Consider the following 19,755-nt stretch of genomic DNA (forward strand, 5'->3'; position numbering starts at 1 on the left):
AGCTCTTCGGGACCTGTCTGAAGAGGCCAAGAACTGGCCTGTATAATTTTACATGTGCTTGGTGTGCCACATTTGGGGCCTTGATGTTTCAAGATGATTTTACAAAGGTCATTGCTTCTTGTATCTACCATTTTTATTAGGCAATCTATTTTTCTGCCAAGTGTACTGATGAAGAAACCACAGGGGTTTGAATCATGGGAACCACCAGCACTGTGGATACTTAAGTCAAATGTGCTTGCATTTCTGTGTTATAGAATTGGACTGAAAATCACAAGCAATTACTGATGCTTCTGTTATTTTGTTTGCAATCATACCGTAAGTCTCATTGGTACTCTTTTTTACATCTTTACAGTACTTTTATTTCTAGTTTGTGATGTTGTTAATCTTAAACTTTTTTGAGGCATTGCCAGTTTGGTCCGAATTCTATTTAGAGTCTCAGAACAACTGGGCCAGGCTCAGAGGTAAATGCAAGCTATGAATATAATTTGCAGCATAAACAGGGTGATGAAAAGCCACTGTATTGGTCTGTTGGACTCTTTCAGAGCACAGCAGGGGCATAACGGGGCTGCCTCCTTCCTGACCTTTTGTAATTGTTCTTTACTGCAGTTAGAATTTGTATCTTTATAGCATTTAATGTAAACATATGTTTTATTTGTTACCTTTTATCTCAGCAGATTTCCAAGTGTTTTATTATCTATATACTTGTAGACTTTAAGCTTAACCGTTAGAGGACAGCAGTTGAAAAGTAACCCGCACGCAGTGCACTGCAACACAATGGTATAGAAGAGGGTTTTTTGGGAAGTCACAAGAACAATTATGCTCTTCCAAACAGCTCCAGAATATTTAATGTCTGTAAAAACAGACATTGCTTACTGAGACATCGTCTTAGAAGTCCACATCTATGTGCTTAAGCCTGCTTGTGTGCTTGCACATGCACACTCCTATACACAAGCTCTGAATCGGTATCTGGATCCTCCACAGACATTTTTGTATTGCAGGTTTACTGACAAAGATGTTCTTTCTTTCTTTCTTTCTTTCTTTCTTTCAGAGAGATTGGTTCAATTGTCAGGTCACTGGGTTGCTTCCCAACTGAGGCAGAGCTACATGAACTGCTTGCAACGGTAAATGTGTAGATCTTTTGGTTTTTGGTTTTTTTTTTCAATCTTAAGCTTGCACAAGTTTGGCCTTTCTGCCTCGCTGTGTGGGAAACCTAAACTCTTCTCCCAGAGGCTGGAAGTGGCATGGAAGTGATTCAGGCAGGCAGGCAGTCTCTCAGGTTGCCCTGAAGCAAGCCTTTAGGCTGATGAGGTCACGACGCGGATGGGTTAAAATGAGGAGCCTTTGACTCTCTTTTACCAGAGGAGGTCACTGTGACACTGTGCCAAGGTGGAGGGGCATTTATAGAAAATGGAGGAAAAATTGGCTTTAGCTAATTGAAAAGAATGTCCTAAACCTCAGTTGGATTAGGATATTCAAACACTAACCATCTCACTTTTCTGGACGTGCCATGGACACACACTGGATGATTAAATAATAAAAATCAGTTCTTGAGCAGGTGTTAAAATTGTACATCAAATTCCAAAAATACACAGAGGAAAAGACCTGCTATTTCTTTTCCCCTGTTATTGCTATCATATAGCCAGACCTCTCTCTGTCCTTCATGATGTTTCTCCCAGTCTTGAGGTTTCTTCCAGCCTTGAAATTTCTCAGTTATAGGCCAGTAATCTTTTTTTACTTGATTATGTAAGCCTGTAAGTCAGAATTCAGACATAAAACTTGCAAGAGTTATTCTCCTGGTTATATACAGGGGTAAGGAACTTGGCTTACATTTCTCCACCATTTTTTCCTGCGCTGTCTTTGTCTCCTTACCTCATGCTTGTAATAGAAAGGATGGGGTGTTGGTGCCTTGGCAGGGTATGGTTAACAAATTGGGCAAAGAAGTAGGAAAAAGACTTTGCATTCTTTTTGCAAACTGATATGCTGCCTTAAGGAATGGAAGATACTGGGGCTGAGAGGTGGAGGAAGGATTTTTCTTTTTCATGTATAGGTCAGGATACTGGGAATTGATCTCGCTTAGTCTTTTCTCCTTGTCCCCAACAAAAATCTGGATGGTTGCAGTAGTAGTCTCTACTCAATAGGCTTGTCTGGTCTCTTGTAGATCAAAATTTAGTGTGAGAAATCTTGTGCTGTCTTGTGAAAATGACGCAGCTGCTTCAGCTGAGGAAGTTCAAAGAACCGTCAGAGGAGAGAGATCTTTTAACACGATACTGCAATCTGTCTGCTCTGGTTCTGTACTCTCAGTACCAGATTGTCCCAGCTCCTACTGACAAACAAGACAAAATGGAAAGAGAATTTAAGGTGCTTAATACAGATGATATTTATCCTGGCCCACAGAGATTTTTGTTTGCAGCAAATGGACAGTGCAATTGACTCAAGATATAGAATTGAGAAAAGAAAGGGGATGCTTTGATCATCCCCTCGCCCCAGTGCAGGGGAACCAGGAGAGTTCACAGCCTGCCTCCCCCACCCAAAGAGATCGGAGTTTCTATTCCCCCCGCCCCCCCATTTTCAGCATACATAACAAAGTACAATGCAATGCAGCTGTGAGGCAGAAGATTCTTGAGATACGACAGTATAACATGCATGCAATTGTTAATTATAAGGGTATTAAATTAAAGTACTAAATGTATCTTAATTTATGTAAGATACTATTATCAGTGACTATGGTAATACCATTTTATCTTAATCTAGATAAAGTAAAAATTGTCTCTGTTGGCCGGTTTGTAGCCAAGCTATTTCTTTAGTATTTTTGCCCTTTGTAAGCTGTGATTAATTTCTGTTTCTCATACTTGTGTCTCTCAGTCATCCCATCTTGCTATTAGGCTTATTGTAGCTAAACTAGCATATGTTGCCCTCAAATTATTTGTATTGCCAAATCAGCATTCATATGATTATTTTGTCTCTAAAAATTATCAGATATTGTTTCCTATATTGCCTTATGCTAAATGCTGTACTTACTATCATATCTTTAGGCCTACTTAAAAAATTAAGATTAAATGATAAGCCTAGAGAAGGTGAAAACTAATCTGAGGGTTACTACAACGCTTACAGTTTGAAATCCCAGGTTCGGTGCACTGCTCTGCCACAGATCTCCCGGATAACTCTGGACAATGGTTTTATTTCTCTGTGACTCAAGTCCCCAAATGTTACGTGGGCAATAATAGTATGGCTGTGAGAGCAGAGATACGAAACATAACGGGTGCTACAACACAGTGGTTATGTGAGCTGTGGATCTACCCAAAGGAAAGAAACTGAGCAAAACTCAGGGAGTCTGAACAAGCAAATACTGTTATTGTCACAGTCACTGTGAAAAGAGGGGAAATTACAGAATAAGGAAAACATCGATAGGAAATGAGGTGTTGAACAGGAGTAAGCATGAGGAAGGGTAAGAGGATACGTACACCTGCAAATCCAAATACTTACTGATTTAGGCAAGGTTAATATCTTCAAATAATTCACATATCTATCCAATGTTAGAAATAGGACTAATTTTAACAGTTCAAGATATTGCTGGGCCTGTAGAGCCACTGAAATGGAAGCTGTTCTTTCCAGCTCAGAGGAAGCTGAAGTTGCTCATCACCTCCCAGGGCTAGGTCCGTTGTCAGGAAGGACACATTTCTTCTGCAGACTGCTTTCTGAAGGCGAAATACAAACAGCACACCAACAGAAAGAGGCAAATCTGGGTGAGATTTGTCAGTGAGGGCTGATACTTTCATAGGTATTTGTTATGTTGAGCTCTGAAGTGGTCCTTGCTGATGAGTTCTTCTGGTGTGAAAGGTGGGATGGCCTTCAACTGTTTGGATGAGCAGATCTAATGGTTTTGTGCTCTTAAACATTGTTTATATAACTTGCGACCTTCATGGGTGTTCTGGGTCCTTGATTTTGGTTGTTCTGCTTAATATAAGACACATCTCTCTCCTTCAGATAAATAGCTGCCATATTTCTTTTTCTGTCTCCATGGACTTCTGACCTAAAACTAGTTGAAGCACAGATGTTCCCTAAAACGTCCTGTGTACTTACACATCTCAATATTTGCGATGCATGGAATAGTTCAGTGTATTGGCTGTTAATGTCACTGGAAAAAAGTTCAGTTTTGCCAGGTATTTTGTTATGCCTTTTCAATCAATCAAGCAGTAAACCAAATGATTCCATAATGGTAAAAGGTACTATTTGATTTAGCGTGAAGCATGCAACGGCTTCATTTCCTTGCTAAATATCCCTTCTGCTAGGTTCACCAAACAGAAGGGGAAAAGTGCCTTTTCAAGCCAATTTCCACTCTGAAGCCGCAGGAGGTGGTGGCTTCTTCCTTCTTCTAGCAACCAAACCCCTTCAAGAGTACTGGAAAAGAGCAGGCAGCAGCTCTCCGGTTAAGCAACTGGATGTATCAGGCCTCACCCCAGCTCTGACCCAGCTCCCAGGAGGATTTCTTACTTCGTTTTTTCCTGGCTCAGTTAGGAGGTTTCAAATCGGTGCCTGATTGTTCTTTCAGTCTGAGCTGTGTCTTGGAGAGCCTAGCAAGGTGTCACTGCTGCCACATGAGACCACAAGGCACGCATCCAGTTTCAATGCAGACAGGCACAGGCTAGCTCCATCAAGAGGGCTCCTTGGGAGTAAAACTTGAAATTTTCACAGGGGAACGCACCCTGATGATAGGCAGCAGTTTTTACCATGTTGCTCATCTCTTGTGGAAGTACAGGAATGCAGTGGGAATGCTGCTAGAAGTCCCCGATGTTTTGGGACTAATCGTGTTAGTTTATTTGGGAGGCAAAGGGAAGCTTTTCTTTGTGTAGCATTTTATGAGCTGTCCTGTGACTGTTTCAGACTGCCCTGACTCAGTCTGCCTGCCTCGCTGGTCTTTCCCCTGACAATTCTCTCTGGCTATGAAACATGTGGAGGCAATGAATTCCATCCTTGAGGTGTACTAGGCTGGGGCTATGTCCAAACTAGCACATTAAATATGCCCAGAAACATCCCTGGGTGTCGAAGCCAGCTGGCACACAGCAGCTCATGTCTACCCTGGCGAATGTTTTATGTAGAGTGGCTGCCCAAAGCAGCCTGCTGGGGAAGAGTCCCCAAGGTCCTAGCCAGGCCTGGTGACTGCTGGGGGCAGTGTTAGGTGACACAGGCCAAAATCATGTCAGGGAACGTGCTAATGGTTTGCTGTTACGGGTGGTCACACCACGCTGCCTGGGAATGTGCCAGGTCCTGCTAGACTTCACTAGTATGAACGCAGTCTGAATGTTTAAACCTCTGCTGAGTGGCTGTGGGAGATAAGATCAGTTACCAGGCATCCCGTTCCCTTGCGTGAATGGTTTCCAGGCACAAGAGGGCAACATTGGCTTGTTGAAAGTGTCTATAATAGCAGGTCTGTATTTTGCCTGGGATATTATTTCTTCCTTGATTTTCTTCCTATTCAATCACAATCATTTCACACAGATGTTATGGTGCCATGTGATACTAAAAGCCTGATAGAAATATTCAAAGTCTAACTCCGTAATTTTAACGCAGGAACCACCCCAGTTTTCTGGTTTTTATATTAGTTTGCTAATGGGTCATATAACCTGCCATACTTAAGTTTTATTTTTAGGTAGAAGAAGAAGAACCAACTGGATACATTCATCTGGAAAAATTTCTTCCAGTGATGACAAAAGTAGTACTCGACAGAAGGTAATGGAAAGTGGATTTTTCTGCGTCTGTAGTTTATTCCAGATTGACAGGGTGGATTCAGAATAAATACATCTACAGTCATTTTATGTAACTGGAAGGAGTACAGGGTTGTTTTTTTTTTTTTTATTTAAACTCAGATTACATTAGTTTGATAGATTTTGTTTCGAAATTACATCACCTACACAGAATTATGTTGTACAGATGATATAAATAATACTAGCTTATAATCATGAATTATGATAATGTGTAGCTTTTTTATTTTTAATATGAATCAGAATTAACTTGCTTTTCAACATGTTCTGTGCGTCTCTAAAATATTTTATATGCAAATTAAGGTCATAACCATTACTTTCTCTGAACATATGAGTTACAGTTACTGAGAACCACAGTCTGTTACAGTGTGTTTTTAATAAGTTGTACAAATCAGCTTCATATTCATGTCTCAAAGTGGCTGCCAGGTACAGTTGAATGTATACAACTAGCACCCTAAATGCCTCCTGATCTAATAGAAGCCTAGAACAAAAACACTGTTTATTTTTGCTGTTCATATTAAAAGGTACATAGAAATGTTTGCATGTACACAGCAACCTGTGCTATTTTGGTATTTTGCACTAAAAGCAAGATTAATTATAAGGAATTTGTCTTTTGTTTTAAAGATGGTAGCCAAGGGTTTTGGGAGGCTCAGTCTTGTCCAATACTGAGAAGTTGTTTTGTGCACAGAGGGTGGGAAGGTGTTCGGTACATGAAATAGCTATAGGATTTCCCAAAACTGTCTGGCAGTGCCCAGAGGCCGCGGGGTCCAACATGGGGCTGTGTTTGAGAGCCTTCATGCCCCTGCCTGGACACGAACCAGCCATCAGTGTTGGGGTTCTGCTGTGCTGGTGCAAGTGTGCTGCATTCTCAGGTTCCTGCGCCTTCACCTTCTCTGGCCTTCTTGGCACATTTCTGGCTCCACACTGATGATCACAAAATGATCCCTGGCTGCTCTGGGCTCTCTGCTCCTCCTCCACACCCCCTCCACACAAACACACACACACACACAAATAAAAACCTCACACACTTTCCCCAGGCTACTGCAGGCTTGTCAAGACCCACTTTATCTTTTGGGCACTATGTCCATAGTTCACTTGTCCAAGGGCACATGAGATTTAGATCATAAAAACAAGGCCTCTTCTTAGCACATTTGATTTTTAGATAATAAAAGAGCGAGGCGGGTCTGGACGAAACAATCAAGCAGTTAGAATCTCCTTGCCTTCAGTGTCTTCTCTTTAGTATTTTCGGGGGTTGGTGAGAGTCTGCTGGGATATGGAAGGTTTCCATTGCTGCACAGGGCTTCCTTTTCAGCTCTGAAGTCAGGCACACATGCACGCACACACGTGCTCGGTTCTGCCATCTCTCTGAAATTGTTCGTGACAAACCTTTTCTTTGGTAGCTACCAGCCTCCTTCGCTCATCATCAGCTCATTAGGCTGTCAGAGTCCCACTAGGTGATCTGTTGGCTGTTGTCTGGCATATCTGGACAGAACTTTGTTGGGTTTTTTTTTGGCCACCTTCTTTTCAGTGCATTGTCTTATGTGGAATGATTCAGCTATTACCGATTCCTGCTGACCCACTCAGCCAGCTCAGACATGCAGAAGCCATTCATCTGGCTCTTTAGCACAAGGAAAATTAAACAGGAGTACAATAAAAGACATAAGAGGTAACGATATGGACAGTTCCAAAAAGTCAAGGTGGAGTTAAATGTTTGATAGACAAACTTGGTAAATTCTCATAGAAAATAAGTTTTTCCTTTCGTTTGGTGCTCATATTTTATTTTTTCAGAGTAGTACAGCAGCCTGACAAACAGTGACTTAACTTTCTGATTCAATGGTTTCAGCTACCGGCCTATTCCAGAAGATGTTCTTCTACATGCGTTTGAGGTCTGTAACTGAATATTCAAGTACTGAATTGCTGGAAAGAAGTTGCTGATTCTTGATTCAGGATGGTTAAACCCACAAGTTTTATTCTTTTTCTTTAAAGGCTTTGGATGAGAATAAATGTGGATATATTACTAAGGAGAAGCTGGTCAAATATTTGACTGAAGAAGGTAACATGACTTTTGTAATATCACTATTTAAGTAAATAAACATTACATGTGTACATGGCAGCTTGAGGTCCTCATTCTGCATGCCAAAACTTGCGGGAGTAGATACATTCTCTTCAAAAAATACCGTTGCTGTGATGACTGGCTGCAGACTACATCATTTCACTGGTGAATAATGCAGGGAAAGAACATTTATCTGCTTGCTTGCAGACTTTATGAGATAGAGATTATTATTATTAAGAGTCATAATTCAATCTTGTGCGGTGTTTTATGATTCTGTGCACATCTCTGTGCTTTGTAAGGATGTGACTCTTTTTTTCTGTCCTCCTGAGAACTGTATTTTAGATTTCCAGATGTTTCAGGTAGTTTCAGTGCTTATTTGTTCCTACATTATCTTGATCTTAATTCTAGTGCTGCATGCAAACAAAGAGATTCCAAGAGCAGATTTAAGTTGTATATCATGTAATCCTCAGTATCCCTTGATGAGCCTGCTTTTCTTGCACGGCTGACTCATGCCTGCCTGCCTGAAGTACAAAATGATGTGCAGGCTTTGCGCAAGACCTACCCTCAGATGGGAACCGTGTTCTCAAAGACGGATGAAATAGGCCATCAGCAGCTTTGAAGCTCCTAAAAGAGAAAAACCAGAAGCCTTTCATGATGTAAATATGAGTGCAGGGATAGCCAAATGAGAGATAATAATTCTAACGTACACATTAGAAGAATTCATTCTGACAAAAATGGTTGTTTCGAAATCCCTGTGGCAGAGAGGAACAGGCTGTTTGGAGTCTGTGGACCAGAAGGCGATCAGAAGATCCAGCTCGCTTGGTGTGGCAGGGCTTACACTGGCAAGAGTGAAGGAATTGGATCCTTAGTATTTCTCCTTTTCTCCTCTGTGTGAGGACCAAAAGGAGATCCTTGTGAGGGAACAGAGGTGTAATCTGCCAGCCTGAGACAAAGCGTTATTCTCTGCTGTCTTTCAGGTGAGCCCTTCACTCAGGAAGAAATGGAGGACATGCTCTCCACGGCTCTAGATCCAGAAACAAATACTGTTCACTACAGAGACTACATTTCAGTGATGACAGTAGATGAAACTTAAAATCTTCCCCTTCAGCGTTGGAGATGCCTTTTGGTAACGGCAGTGTAGCTTGGCAGTTAGTTGGAATATGTATTTTAAAGTATAACAAAGCTCAGGTTGTGACTTTGTGCTTATAATTAAAATAAAATCTGTGTAGCTATATTTCCTTGCGTTCTGTATACATGTTGAAATATATTCACACCTGAAAAAAGAGCTCTTGACAGAAATACTGTGTAAGGTCTGGGAAAGAAATCATGGAATTTGGTTTGAAAATAACAGGAAAAATGATGTTAATGGAGTCAAGAAATGACTTTACAATTGCATCTGAAAAAACTAATGGAAAGTGAAAACCGTGAAAGCGGGTCATAAGCAGGTGAGTATTTTAAGATGACCAAAATCACAAAGGCATTCTACTAAGATAAAGCTTTTATATTTAAATGTAATCCCTCTTTGTGTTCAACTAATAAGGCACCAGGTAGGTTACTCCTTTTGAAATAATATAATAGATCAAATACACTTTCTACAATTTCTAGTTTTTGTCAAACACTTGTGTTTTGTTTATCATAGGCAATTAAACTGGCCCAGTTTGTTCCATTTTGTGTTACTCCTCCACTGGGACAATGTATTTTGCTCCCATTTTAAACATGCAGGTAACACTCAAACCATTGTTGTAGTCAAATCTGCAACCAAAGTAATCCTTGAGAACATTTCTGTTTCTGTAGGCAATAAACAGTTCCCTTTCATAACCAGTTTGAAAGTTGGGAGCGTAAACGGTTCAAAACTTAGGATCATAGGAGTAGAATTTGGGTTTTGTAAACTGATGAAGCACCATTTTTTTAAAATATGTTAGGGTGGAATATGTGTCTCAACCACCTGTGCTGGAAGTCCACCACAGACCTGATTGCTCTTCTCATTTCTAGCTTAAACATTTTCTTGTCTGTTACTGTACTGTTGTCCTTTGAGTTCACGTTCTTTCCCTTGGGTTCTTACCTTGTACATCACCTTCTAACAAGTGATCAGTGGTTGCCCTCAGCTGATGAGGTCTCAGCAGGTAGGAGAAGATTCTGTGGTCTGGTCCTCAAAGGCACCATCTTGCAATTCGCGCTCCACACCTTCCACCCCATTTCTGTTTTTCTACTCCCTGTCAAGTTTGTTTTCCTCTTGTGCAGTGTCCTGCCACTCCTCTGTCTTAACTCCGTATCCCAGCTCTGTGTCATCAACAGACTTCATCAGCTGATGAAATCTGGGTAAGTGACACACAGAGGCATTGATTGCCTTACCCCCTGTCATGCCCTTCTAGTGGCAGAGCTGAGAACAGAGCCCAAGGCTCTTCATGTCACGTCTTTTGCTCTCCCCATTTCTTTCACTGGAGCTGGAAGCTCGGAGGAACTGTTTTCATACCGAGCCTCAAGGGAGCTGTCTCGCCAAGAAGAGATTAGCACGAATCTAAACGTGGTGATGGAAGCAAAAGCAATCTGGGAGAGACCTTTTAAAAAATTCTCTTTCTGCTCTAACCCGAGCTGTCTGTCACTGATACTTTCTTAAATGGTAAGGCAACAAAATGTTAATGCAGGTAAACAACATTTGCCTAGTTCTAAGCTAGGTTTCCACCTGGGACCCACTGTTGCATTGGTCCCAAGACCCGGCAGTGCACTCTCGTTAACACATTTACTGTGTATTTCATCTCTTTGTCAGTAAGAATGAAAAAAACGGTAATCATTAGTGTTATAATGCATGATGATACAGGTTTTTGAAGATTAAAGCAAGAGCAGCAAAGGCCAATTAAGAAAATATATTTTTTATTAGCCTTCTTTAGTCTCTCTTTGGAAGCTGGAATTATTTTCCCTAGAAATAATAATCCTTCTTCCATTGGATAGACAGTATGTTTTACTGGATTTCTGACACAGCTGGCGTGAATACAAGTTTCATTCATATTCTGCAGTCTTGGAGCCACTGTCAGCCTCATCTTGGATGTCAGCAGGAAGATGCTGATACCAGGAAATCATTCCAGAGTTTGCAGTGCTCCAGAGAGAGCACAATTTGTTCCTAGTGGTGCTACCCCAGAGGCCACCTCAGCTGCTGCCGTATCAATCAGGACACCCAGGTACCACAGTTACGATGCATAGTGCAGATAGGATCTTAACATGTATCCTTTGATGATACAGATACTATTTTTTATCCCACAGTCCTCAAATGCAAGGGTATTTGGGCAACTGAAAATGGGGTTGTGCCTGAATTTATCACACAGCAACGCCTCCAGCCCCATCTTCTTTATACCTGTCCCCAAGAAAGATTTGTGGGAACAGAACAGATAAAAGCAAGTCCTCACTTTTGAGCATAAGCAACCAAATGCCATTGCCTAGCGAGTTTCCAAACGGGGGGCGAAGGGAGTGTCCCGAACAAATCTCAGCCCCTGTAGGATGCGGAAAGCTGCGTGCTCCCTGCCGGCTGGGCTTGTGCAGCGGTGCTCCGAGCATCTTGTGGGGCAGCCACCCCGGCAGCAGCTGAGCGGTGCCCTACACGCTGCTCTGGTGCCCTACACGCTGCTCTGGTGCCCTACACTCTGCTCTGGTGCCCTACACGCTGCTCCGGTGCCCTTGTCTGGCACCACTTGCCAGCCCGTGCCGTGCCCACCTGTCTCCCTGTGGTGCTGGGGGGCTGCACGAGGGACCTCTGTGACGCTCCCTGGGATGGGCTCTCTGAGCGCCCTGCGTCACTGTGCTCCCTGCGGGTGAGCGGGGTCCTGCACCCCAGGGGAAGAGGGAGGAGAGGGGGTTTAGGGAACCATTTTGCCATAACTAAAAAAAACCCTTTTAGCTTCTAAATTTGAATGGAAAAATACATTATCCTCTTCACTCAGGTGGACAGATCAAACTGCTGAGTGGTCCTGAGCTGTCTCTTGCTACATGCCTCTCCTTGCTGGCTGTTTTGCCTCTACCCTCAAGATCAGGAACCCAGATAAGGGAGCAGATCATCGCACCAGGAAGCCTCTAGGGAGGAACCAGCCTGGCACCTGGACTACATCCACACAGGGAAGCAGAGCCAAGGCTTTGAAGAAACTGGGGAAGTCGGAGGGGTTTTGACCTAGCTGAAGGAGGGAGAGGGAAGGGAACTCATTACCCAGACGTAAAAAAGAAAACAGAAAAGAAAAAGAAGAAATCAAAGAAGCAAACCCTGGAAACCATCTACAAATACAACTGAATCAGCAGGCTGTTTACATCACTGCTGCGCGTTGTAGGCTGGACAAGACTTCACTTGTTTAAAACTTTCAGTAGGTTCAGCTGTGCCAGGGCATATCTGGTATGTAGTGGAGACCTTCTCCTCAGTGCTATCGATACTGTGGAGAAGTTCTTCCAGCTGCTGACTTTGTGTTTGGCAGCCCTGCTGCTTGTATTCAAGGTACCGCATCGCTTTTTATGTTTTCCTCATCAGCTTTGGGGTTGCTTCTCCAAAACACTTTTCTGCCTGGTAGTGACAGTCTCGTATACATTCGCACCTGAAGGCTTCAACACTTCCCCGTTGCTGCACGTGCCACCGTGGTATTTACAGTCCGTTCACACTCTCTATGGACTGGGCAGAAACAGGAGTTGCTGCGGCCACCAAAAGGCTATGGGCACTGCGGGAAGGGGACTGGGCTGTCCACCAGTGCACCTCCACCTGCGTTTCCCAGAGGTAAGAGCCTGCAAAATGTTAAGGCTCTTACCTCTGTTCAGGCAAGAAGAACTTGCAATGTTTTCCCTCCTTTGTCTTGTTTGACTCTGTCTTTTCTCCTGGTTCTCTTACACCTCATTTCATTAAGCCACTTGCGCGCTGGCCTGCGAGGGTTGAAAATGCCAGAGAGTTTTGCTCTGCCCCATGTTGCTGCCCATGACAGGGTGGCGTTTATCACCTGATCTAGACTTGCCACCACTGAAATCAGCCCTGGAAAAACTCATCACAGATATCGGGAGGATCCCAGGCCTTCGGTTTCAGGGGGAAGTGGCTGAGGATGCTGGAGTTCAGCCGGGGCTGGGATGGGGACGAGGAGCTATGATTTCTTTAAATCCTGTCATCTGCTGTTACTGTTGTTGAAAAGGGGGAGCGTAGTCTCGACAGCAAGGCACCAGGTTGGCAGGCAGGTTTCATTCTAGACTTGGTGAGAGGTATTGAGAAAGTCGTATAATCTCTCCCTAGCTGAACTTTCCACCTATAAAGTCAAAGTAATTACAAGGAATAGGAGACGGAGAGTATCTGTCTTGCCTGTCGGACGTTTTGTATTCCTGGCTCTGATGTTTGCACAGCGTCTGGTACTATGATGTTCTGATAAAAATCAGTGCCTACAGACCGCCCTGTCACATAATTAATAAAGTTCTCAGCCTTCAAGTCTCTCGTTCCAGACCGTACCTTCAGGTCGCAGCTTCTAAGCAGGTTGGTCTGCAGCAAGGCTGTTTGTTTTCCACGGAACCCAGCTCTGCTTCACAGTGTCTCACTCCGTGATAAGTCTGGTTGTAAAACTATTGAAACATCTGGTCTTATTGTTGGAGGGTTGTTTTGGGGGGGCAGGTCAGTACTAGGCATGGGGACGATGCTGATTTAAAAGCTAAATAAAGATGTAGGTTGAAACAAAGCAGATTCTCCTGTTTAACCCATTTTGAATCCCTGGGGCTACTATTTGGCTTAGCATAGTTCTGAAAGCCAAGAAAATGTTATTCATTATGCTGAAAAGACTGATCACAGCGTTTATATCCTGGGGCCCAAATCCTGAAGTCCTTATTCAGGCAGAACTCCCATTGACTTCAAAGGCAGTTCTGTCTGCAGAAGAGCTGCAGGAAGAGCGATGCGCTGGCTCACGGGGCGTTCATTGTGAAAACCTTTTAGTCTCTTTAAATGAAGCCTCATCTCTGGTAGAGCTGACAGAGATGTGTGCAACCAGCATGCAACTTGTGGCACTGAAACGACTGAAAATGTAACCCCATGTGAGTAGGTAGTTCATTTTGTCTCCAGTAATGCAAGCAAGCAATATTCAGCAAGCGTGAGCAGACGGAACTTTTCCATATTGTTTGGAGTACAAAAAGCAGAAATCTAGGGTGTTACTGCATGGAGGCTTAAAATTACCTCTTCCTGCCGTTATCCTGGAAACACTGCAGCCTTAAAAACACAACACATGTTGCTTCTGTGATTACATATGCTAACCTGATTCCTTTTATCCTGGGCTCTGTTCCTTTTAGAAGCCCTTTTCCAACAAGCTTGGCTGTTGCAGATCCCTGCCTGAATGATAGCATAGAAAGAAACAGTGTGAAATAAGATGCGTCGTGTAGAGCAAAGCCTTTGCATATTTGCTGCCAACAGGAGTCTCTTTCCCACCAAGGTAGCAGTGTCCTTCGGTGCAGAACAGGTCCTAAGCTTTGCTTTGCGGTGTGCAGCCATGCCTTTTCCTGGACACCAGCCTAGGGATTACCATAACCGGAATGGAGTTCTCAGGTTTTCCAGAGGGGTGATTTTGGAGCTGACAATATAAGAATTTGAAGCTCTCCATGTGAGGTCTTCCACATGTGCAAGTTACCTAAGCTGTACGCATGACAACAGTTCAGGTTTTACAGTGATGGAATACTAGGGATGTGGTATGGTCCAGATGGAAGCTAGTAACAAAGGCTGAAATTTAGCTTCGTTTTAATTTATAGTAACACAGCCAATTAAAAATCAGTAGTTCAACTTTAAGGACCACTTTGTTGAAATACTTGCCTGGTGAGGTTGCACTCATTATCGCAGAGACAAAACTAAAATAAAACCCCCAGAACGTAGTGAGTTTTCATGTGGTGTTAAGTTGTTGCCTTGAGAAGCGATGCCATTCCCCAGAGCTCCCCCCGACAGAGAGATGCCTTCAAATTCAACTCCAGCTTGATGGAAAGCAGAGAACCTTTCTCTAGTTCTTTGGGCTTCATCAAAGTTGCAGAGATTCGTGGTTAAGCTAAGTACAATGTTTTACCAGCAACTGCTGAGATCAAAAGGGGAGAACTTCCTGGAGAAATTGTGTAGTGGGGAAAAGACCACTCTAAATACAGGGGCCTTGAGTCAACCTGTTCCTGGAAAGAAAGGAAGGAAGGAAGGAAGGAAGACAGAAAAGAAAGACAAAGAAAGCAAAAAAAAAAAGAAGGAAAGGAAGAAAGTAAGTAAGAGAACAGGAGAAAGAGAAAGGAAGAAAGGAAGGAAGGAAGAGAAAGAAAAAGAAGGAAAGAAAGAAAAAGAGAAAGAAAAGAAAAACTAAAGGAAGGAAGAGAAAGAAAGAGAAAAGAAGGAAGGAAGAAAGATAAAGAAAAGGAAAGGAAGGAAGAAAGAAGAAAAAAGGAAAGAAAATGAAAGAAGAAAGGAACAGGAAGGAAGAGAAAGAAAAGGAAGCAAGAAAGAGAGAAAAAAGCAAAAGAAAAAAGAAAAAGGAAGGAAGGAAGGAAGAGAAAGGAAGAAAGGAAGCAAGAAAGAGAGAAAAAAGCAAAAGAAAAAAAGAAAAGAAAGGAAGGAAGGAAGAAAGACAAGAAAGAAAGAGAAGAAAGGAAAGAAAGAAGAGAGAGAAGGAAGAAGAGCTCCATGGCTTTATCAGAACTACAGTTAGCTGACTTTCAGGGGACATGAGCAGACACATCTGCTGCTCAGGGTAGCTGTTCCTCAGTTTACAGAGGCTGGCCTGAGTCTGAGGTCCAGCTGTTTGAACCTGGTGTGTTCCCATCAGAAGCCTCAGCCAGCACTCCTCACCCGGGGGCGCGGCGGGGGCTGCTCTCCACCTTCGCCTTGCAGCAGCCGTACAAAGCTCAAATGGGCAATAGTCTGTCTTCTGAAAACCCCCACCTATCTAATCTAAGAACACCTATGATAAAACGCAGGGAGGACACACAATAAAACCAGTTACCTACTTTTTTAATAGTTAATTTATTTAATTACAGTGTTTTAGAATTTATATAAGCAAGCTCTGTAGCTCCTTTGCCAAGACAAGTTTCTTTTTGACATCACACCAAAGTACATATCCTGAAAGCATCCGTAAAAATGCACTGGAAACAGAGGTAAAAGGAACTGTTGAAACTATGTAAGCTTCGTTTTTACACCAATGTGAAGAAAGTTTTTTCCTCTTCATTTCCTATTGACAACGTGTTGTTGGGCTTTCGAGAAGATGTTCTCATGGAAATGCTGTGGCTCCGTGGGGTAGAACTGAGTGGTCACAAAGAAAGGGGGCATGTGGAAACGTGCCCTTTGCATTTTCTCATGTAAAGGACTGAAATTTTTAATTTCCATCTTCCAAGCCACAAAGGGATGCAATGTCTTTTGGCAAAACAGTATAATACAAGATGCACTTGTTGGTGAGGTCTGTGCTTTCCTCTTCAAAAATGTCCCACTTTTCCGGTGTAACACTGTGGATTAGTTGGAGTAGGGTATCTTTCCCAGGAACTTCCTCTTTAAAACAGGTAAATGAACACCAGGGACAGTAGCAGACAGTGCAGAGCTTAAAAAAAAAAAAAAAAAAGAAAAAGAAAAAAAAGAATAAGAGAAATCCCATCATATGAACCTTGCTGCTTTTCTAATTGCCAAGGGCGTGTTCTGTCTGGCAGAGATGATTTGCAACACCTGCTGAGAGGATGAGCTCCCGCAGGCAGAGGGGAATCATGATAACTCTTCTTTTGGATGGGATGGCAGAATTTTAACAAGGGATTCCCACAAGCCCCATAAGCTCTCTCTGCAGCATCCTTCTTTCAGAACCTGACCACGTGGTGTTGGGGGGAAAGGACCGTTTAAATGTTCCGAGAGCGTATATATGTCTATACCCACATTCCCTAACTGTGAAAGAACGCAGGTGCTTGGTACGCTGTGCTAGCTAGCCTTGGGTAGCCAGAAACCATTGCTCCCACGGGAGGCAACGTTGCTGGCAGCATACGGCCATGAAATGATGGCTCTTCTGCTGTTTTCCCAGGATAACACAGAAGCTGAACATCCCTGCGCATCCCTGCCCATTCTCACTGGGGTAGCAAAGACTTTACGGTGATGCAGCCGTCAGGGGAGATGATGGATGATAAACTGCAGGCATTGGGGGCAAACACAGAAGAAGGAAAAATGACCTGCAAAGTAGGCATGTTGAACCCAAACACCCTTTACATGCCAGGTTCACACCCGAGGTATCTGATGTCAGTCATGCTCTGTGCTATTATATGCTTACGAATGGGTGAGCTCAGGAAAAACATTTACATTCAGAGAAAAATTCTTCATGCACAGACTGAAATGGGAAATAAAGTCCCATTCAGTCACCAGGACTTCCCAAACAGGGTCCCTACAAAACGGGAAGAAGCAACGCCTGCATTCAAAGACCAGGATGCACAGAGGAGCAGTGGCCACCTGAGCTAATATGACAATTTCAGGAGGCCAATGACCACGAAAACTTCAGTAACAGGATCGTATCTGCGAGGAGAGGCAGAAGAGAGAGGAAGAAACGATAACTGGAGAACACTTCAGAGGCAAAACTACATGTATTCCCCTCTTCAGAGATGCTTGTGGTACAAACAATTTTTATTTTTAAACAAAACGTGTCCTCACTGGCGTCTGTGATAAACTGTTTGGCTCAAAGGTTTTGTAATGCCTCTTGTATAGAGCTGTCACACTTCTGCATTAGCGAAGGCCTTCGTTTTAGAAGCTTATGGTCAAACTCTTAGTTTTCATCTACACAAGAAACATGCAATAATCTGCTCTTCTCACTTCTGGCAATAGCTTCAGAAAACAGTAAAAGCAACCTGGACGTGAGTAGCTCTGGAAGACTCCAGCATGCCTTTCCAACTTGTATATAACGCGCCTTGTACCCTCCTCTGTTGGAAGCCAAATTCTGATTAATGCTGCCCAAATATGAGTCTTATTTCTGTAACTGGCGAGGTCTGTGAGCTACACCAGCAGAATTGACAGGTAAATCACGGTGGTGGAAAGGCAAGAGCGCTTTCTCCCCCTGCAGATCAAGCTTGCCCGGCTCTTGGAGAGCTGGCCGAGACCCAGATCTCTGCATCAGCTAATGAATGTGTCTCCAGGAGCCAGAGAAGAAACCATTCATCACTGCTAAAATTTAACTTTGTAGCTTACCTTTCGGCAATGAAAATTCATAACAAGGATAATAAAAACGGCAACAGAGGAACATTCTTCCCCTGTCTCTATCGGAATTACCTGCTGTTTGTCCAGCACTCATGTGCACCCAGCCGAGACAGGCAAGTTCTCTTTTGTTCTGCACTGAACCAGATATAAACCGTAAGGTAAAACTCTTGCACTAAACTTCTGCTCTGCCGGTGAAACCTTTCAGCCTTACAATATTTATTTAGGAACAACAGATAAGATTCCGTTTGCAGGGCATTTTTCAGATAGGAGGTGGATGGAATAGATGTGGTCAGAAATGGCCATCTTCAGTCCCTGCTGATCTGTGAGTGTTCCTCTTAGCCACAGCATTTCCAGACCATCGCTGCTCCCCTCCTGGGGACAAAGCCTTGCTGTGTCCCCTTGCAGCCCTGCCGCTGCTGCACAGCATGGTCCCCAGCTTCACCCGGCTCCTGAGTGTCACTGGCAGTAGAAACACAAACTATATCAAAGCAGTGACACCAATGACAAGCCAGGTTGCGGGAAGTCCCACTCCTCTGACTCAGGATTGTAAAAATAAGATAAACTCTCCACATTCGTTATTACCTTCATGTTACCAATAACATCGTTAATCTACTGTAACACTCTGTAAGGGTCCAGCTTTGCTGCCCACGAGGTGTCCATCTCATGGAAACGGTGCAGTGTTCTCCGTCATCCTTGACCCTTATACTGATGGGATGTAACTCATACGGATGTATGTGGAGATGCCAGGATGGGGTCTACAAAATCCCCGTCTCCCAGTTCTTTGACGGAGGGGCTCACCATTAACATGATTACATCCAGCCAGCTCTGCAGCTTGTGTTCCCATCACAGACTCTATTTTCATATAAATCTGAAGTCAGCTGGTTATGCCCCCCCACAGTGGCGTACACAGTAGTCGTGTTAAGAAGAAATTGGCCTCTTTGAAAGCTGTGTGTGACTGAGCCACGTGTACAGAGTATGGTTTGTACAAGTACGTGCTTTCTGGCTAATTAATGCCTGCACCGCTGAATGCAGAATTAGGCTGTTGCTGAGGGGAGATGTATATTACGGACTAGAGGAAGAGCACCTATATCATTTCGGTTGTTGTGCTTGTATCTCTGACCATCAGCAATGTGAACAAGTACCAATTACAGGTACCACAAGGGGTTTAGCTTGGAGCCTAATGTAATGGGTTGTTGCAGAGCCTGTGCCTTGCTGGAGCAGTTTGCTGGAGACAAAAGCTGTACCAGAGGCAAACTAGGGGCACATGGTTAACCTCCCCAGTTGCATGGTAATGTGTAGATCTCTCTCTGTCTCACTGCTCTAAAAATGCAATCCTTAGTAATTCCTTTGAGTTCTCTTTGCCCACGTTGATTCCTGGAATGTACCGGACATGTCTGTAGGCTGTGCCTTCTCCAGCACTACTTGGGTGGGTCAAAAGTTCGTATGCAAGCGCACACTTTGACCACCATCTTCCTCCTCCTGGGGAGAATGCCTCATTCTGCAGGGGTGCTGGTGGCGCCAACGGCATATTTTGGATGCCTGCTAATTACAGAAATCTGTAGATCGGCCACGCACTGCTACATTCACAGATTAGAAACGGTTTCCATTTTTGCAGAACAATCCTTCGATTACTCATTAATTGGGGCTCCACGTTCCACTTTCCTGCATAGTCTGTGCTTGCCAAGCTAGTCCATGGGTCAAAGGAAGTTGTTTCCGTGTAAGCAGAGTTCCTTAAGACAGATTCTTCATATTTATTCCTCTGGCTGACGTCTTCAAGACCC

General features: G+C 43.4%; 1 protein-coding gene across 2 annotated transcripts in view; it reads left to right on the forward strand.

Moving 5' to 3' along the window:
• The window catches only part of EFCAB2 (EF-hand calcium binding domain 2), a 32,245-nt gene extending 23,199 nt beyond the window's left edge, over positions 1 to 9,046 (forward strand). The window contains exons 3-7 of one of the 2 annotated variants that reach the window (XM_055714527.1): positions 1,049 to 1,121; positions 5,648 to 5,727; positions 7,603 to 7,645; positions 7,746 to 7,812; positions 8,790 to 9,046. In XM_055714527.1, coding sequence (XP_055570502.1) covers positions 1,049 to 1,121; positions 5,648 to 5,727; positions 7,603 to 7,645; positions 7,746 to 7,812; positions 8,790 to 8,905 — 379 coding nt within the window. In that variant the 3' untranslated portion in view covers positions 8,906 to 9,046. Of the gene's footprint in view, positions 1 to 140; positions 273 to 1,048; positions 1,122 to 5,647; positions 5,728 to 7,602; positions 7,646 to 7,745; positions 7,813 to 8,789 lie in introns of those variants that run through there. The other variant, XR_008732885.1, reaches the window with a different exon arrangement.
• Positions 9,047 to 19,755: the final 10,709 nt, after the last annotated feature.

Source organism: Falco cherrug, chromosome 6, assembly GCF_023634085.1.
Source record: "Falco cherrug isolate bFalChe1 chromosome 6, bFalChe1.pri, whole genome shotgun sequence".
NCBI classification, from domain to species: Eukaryota; Metazoa; Chordata; class Aves; order Falconiformes; family Falconidae; genus Falco; species Falco cherrug.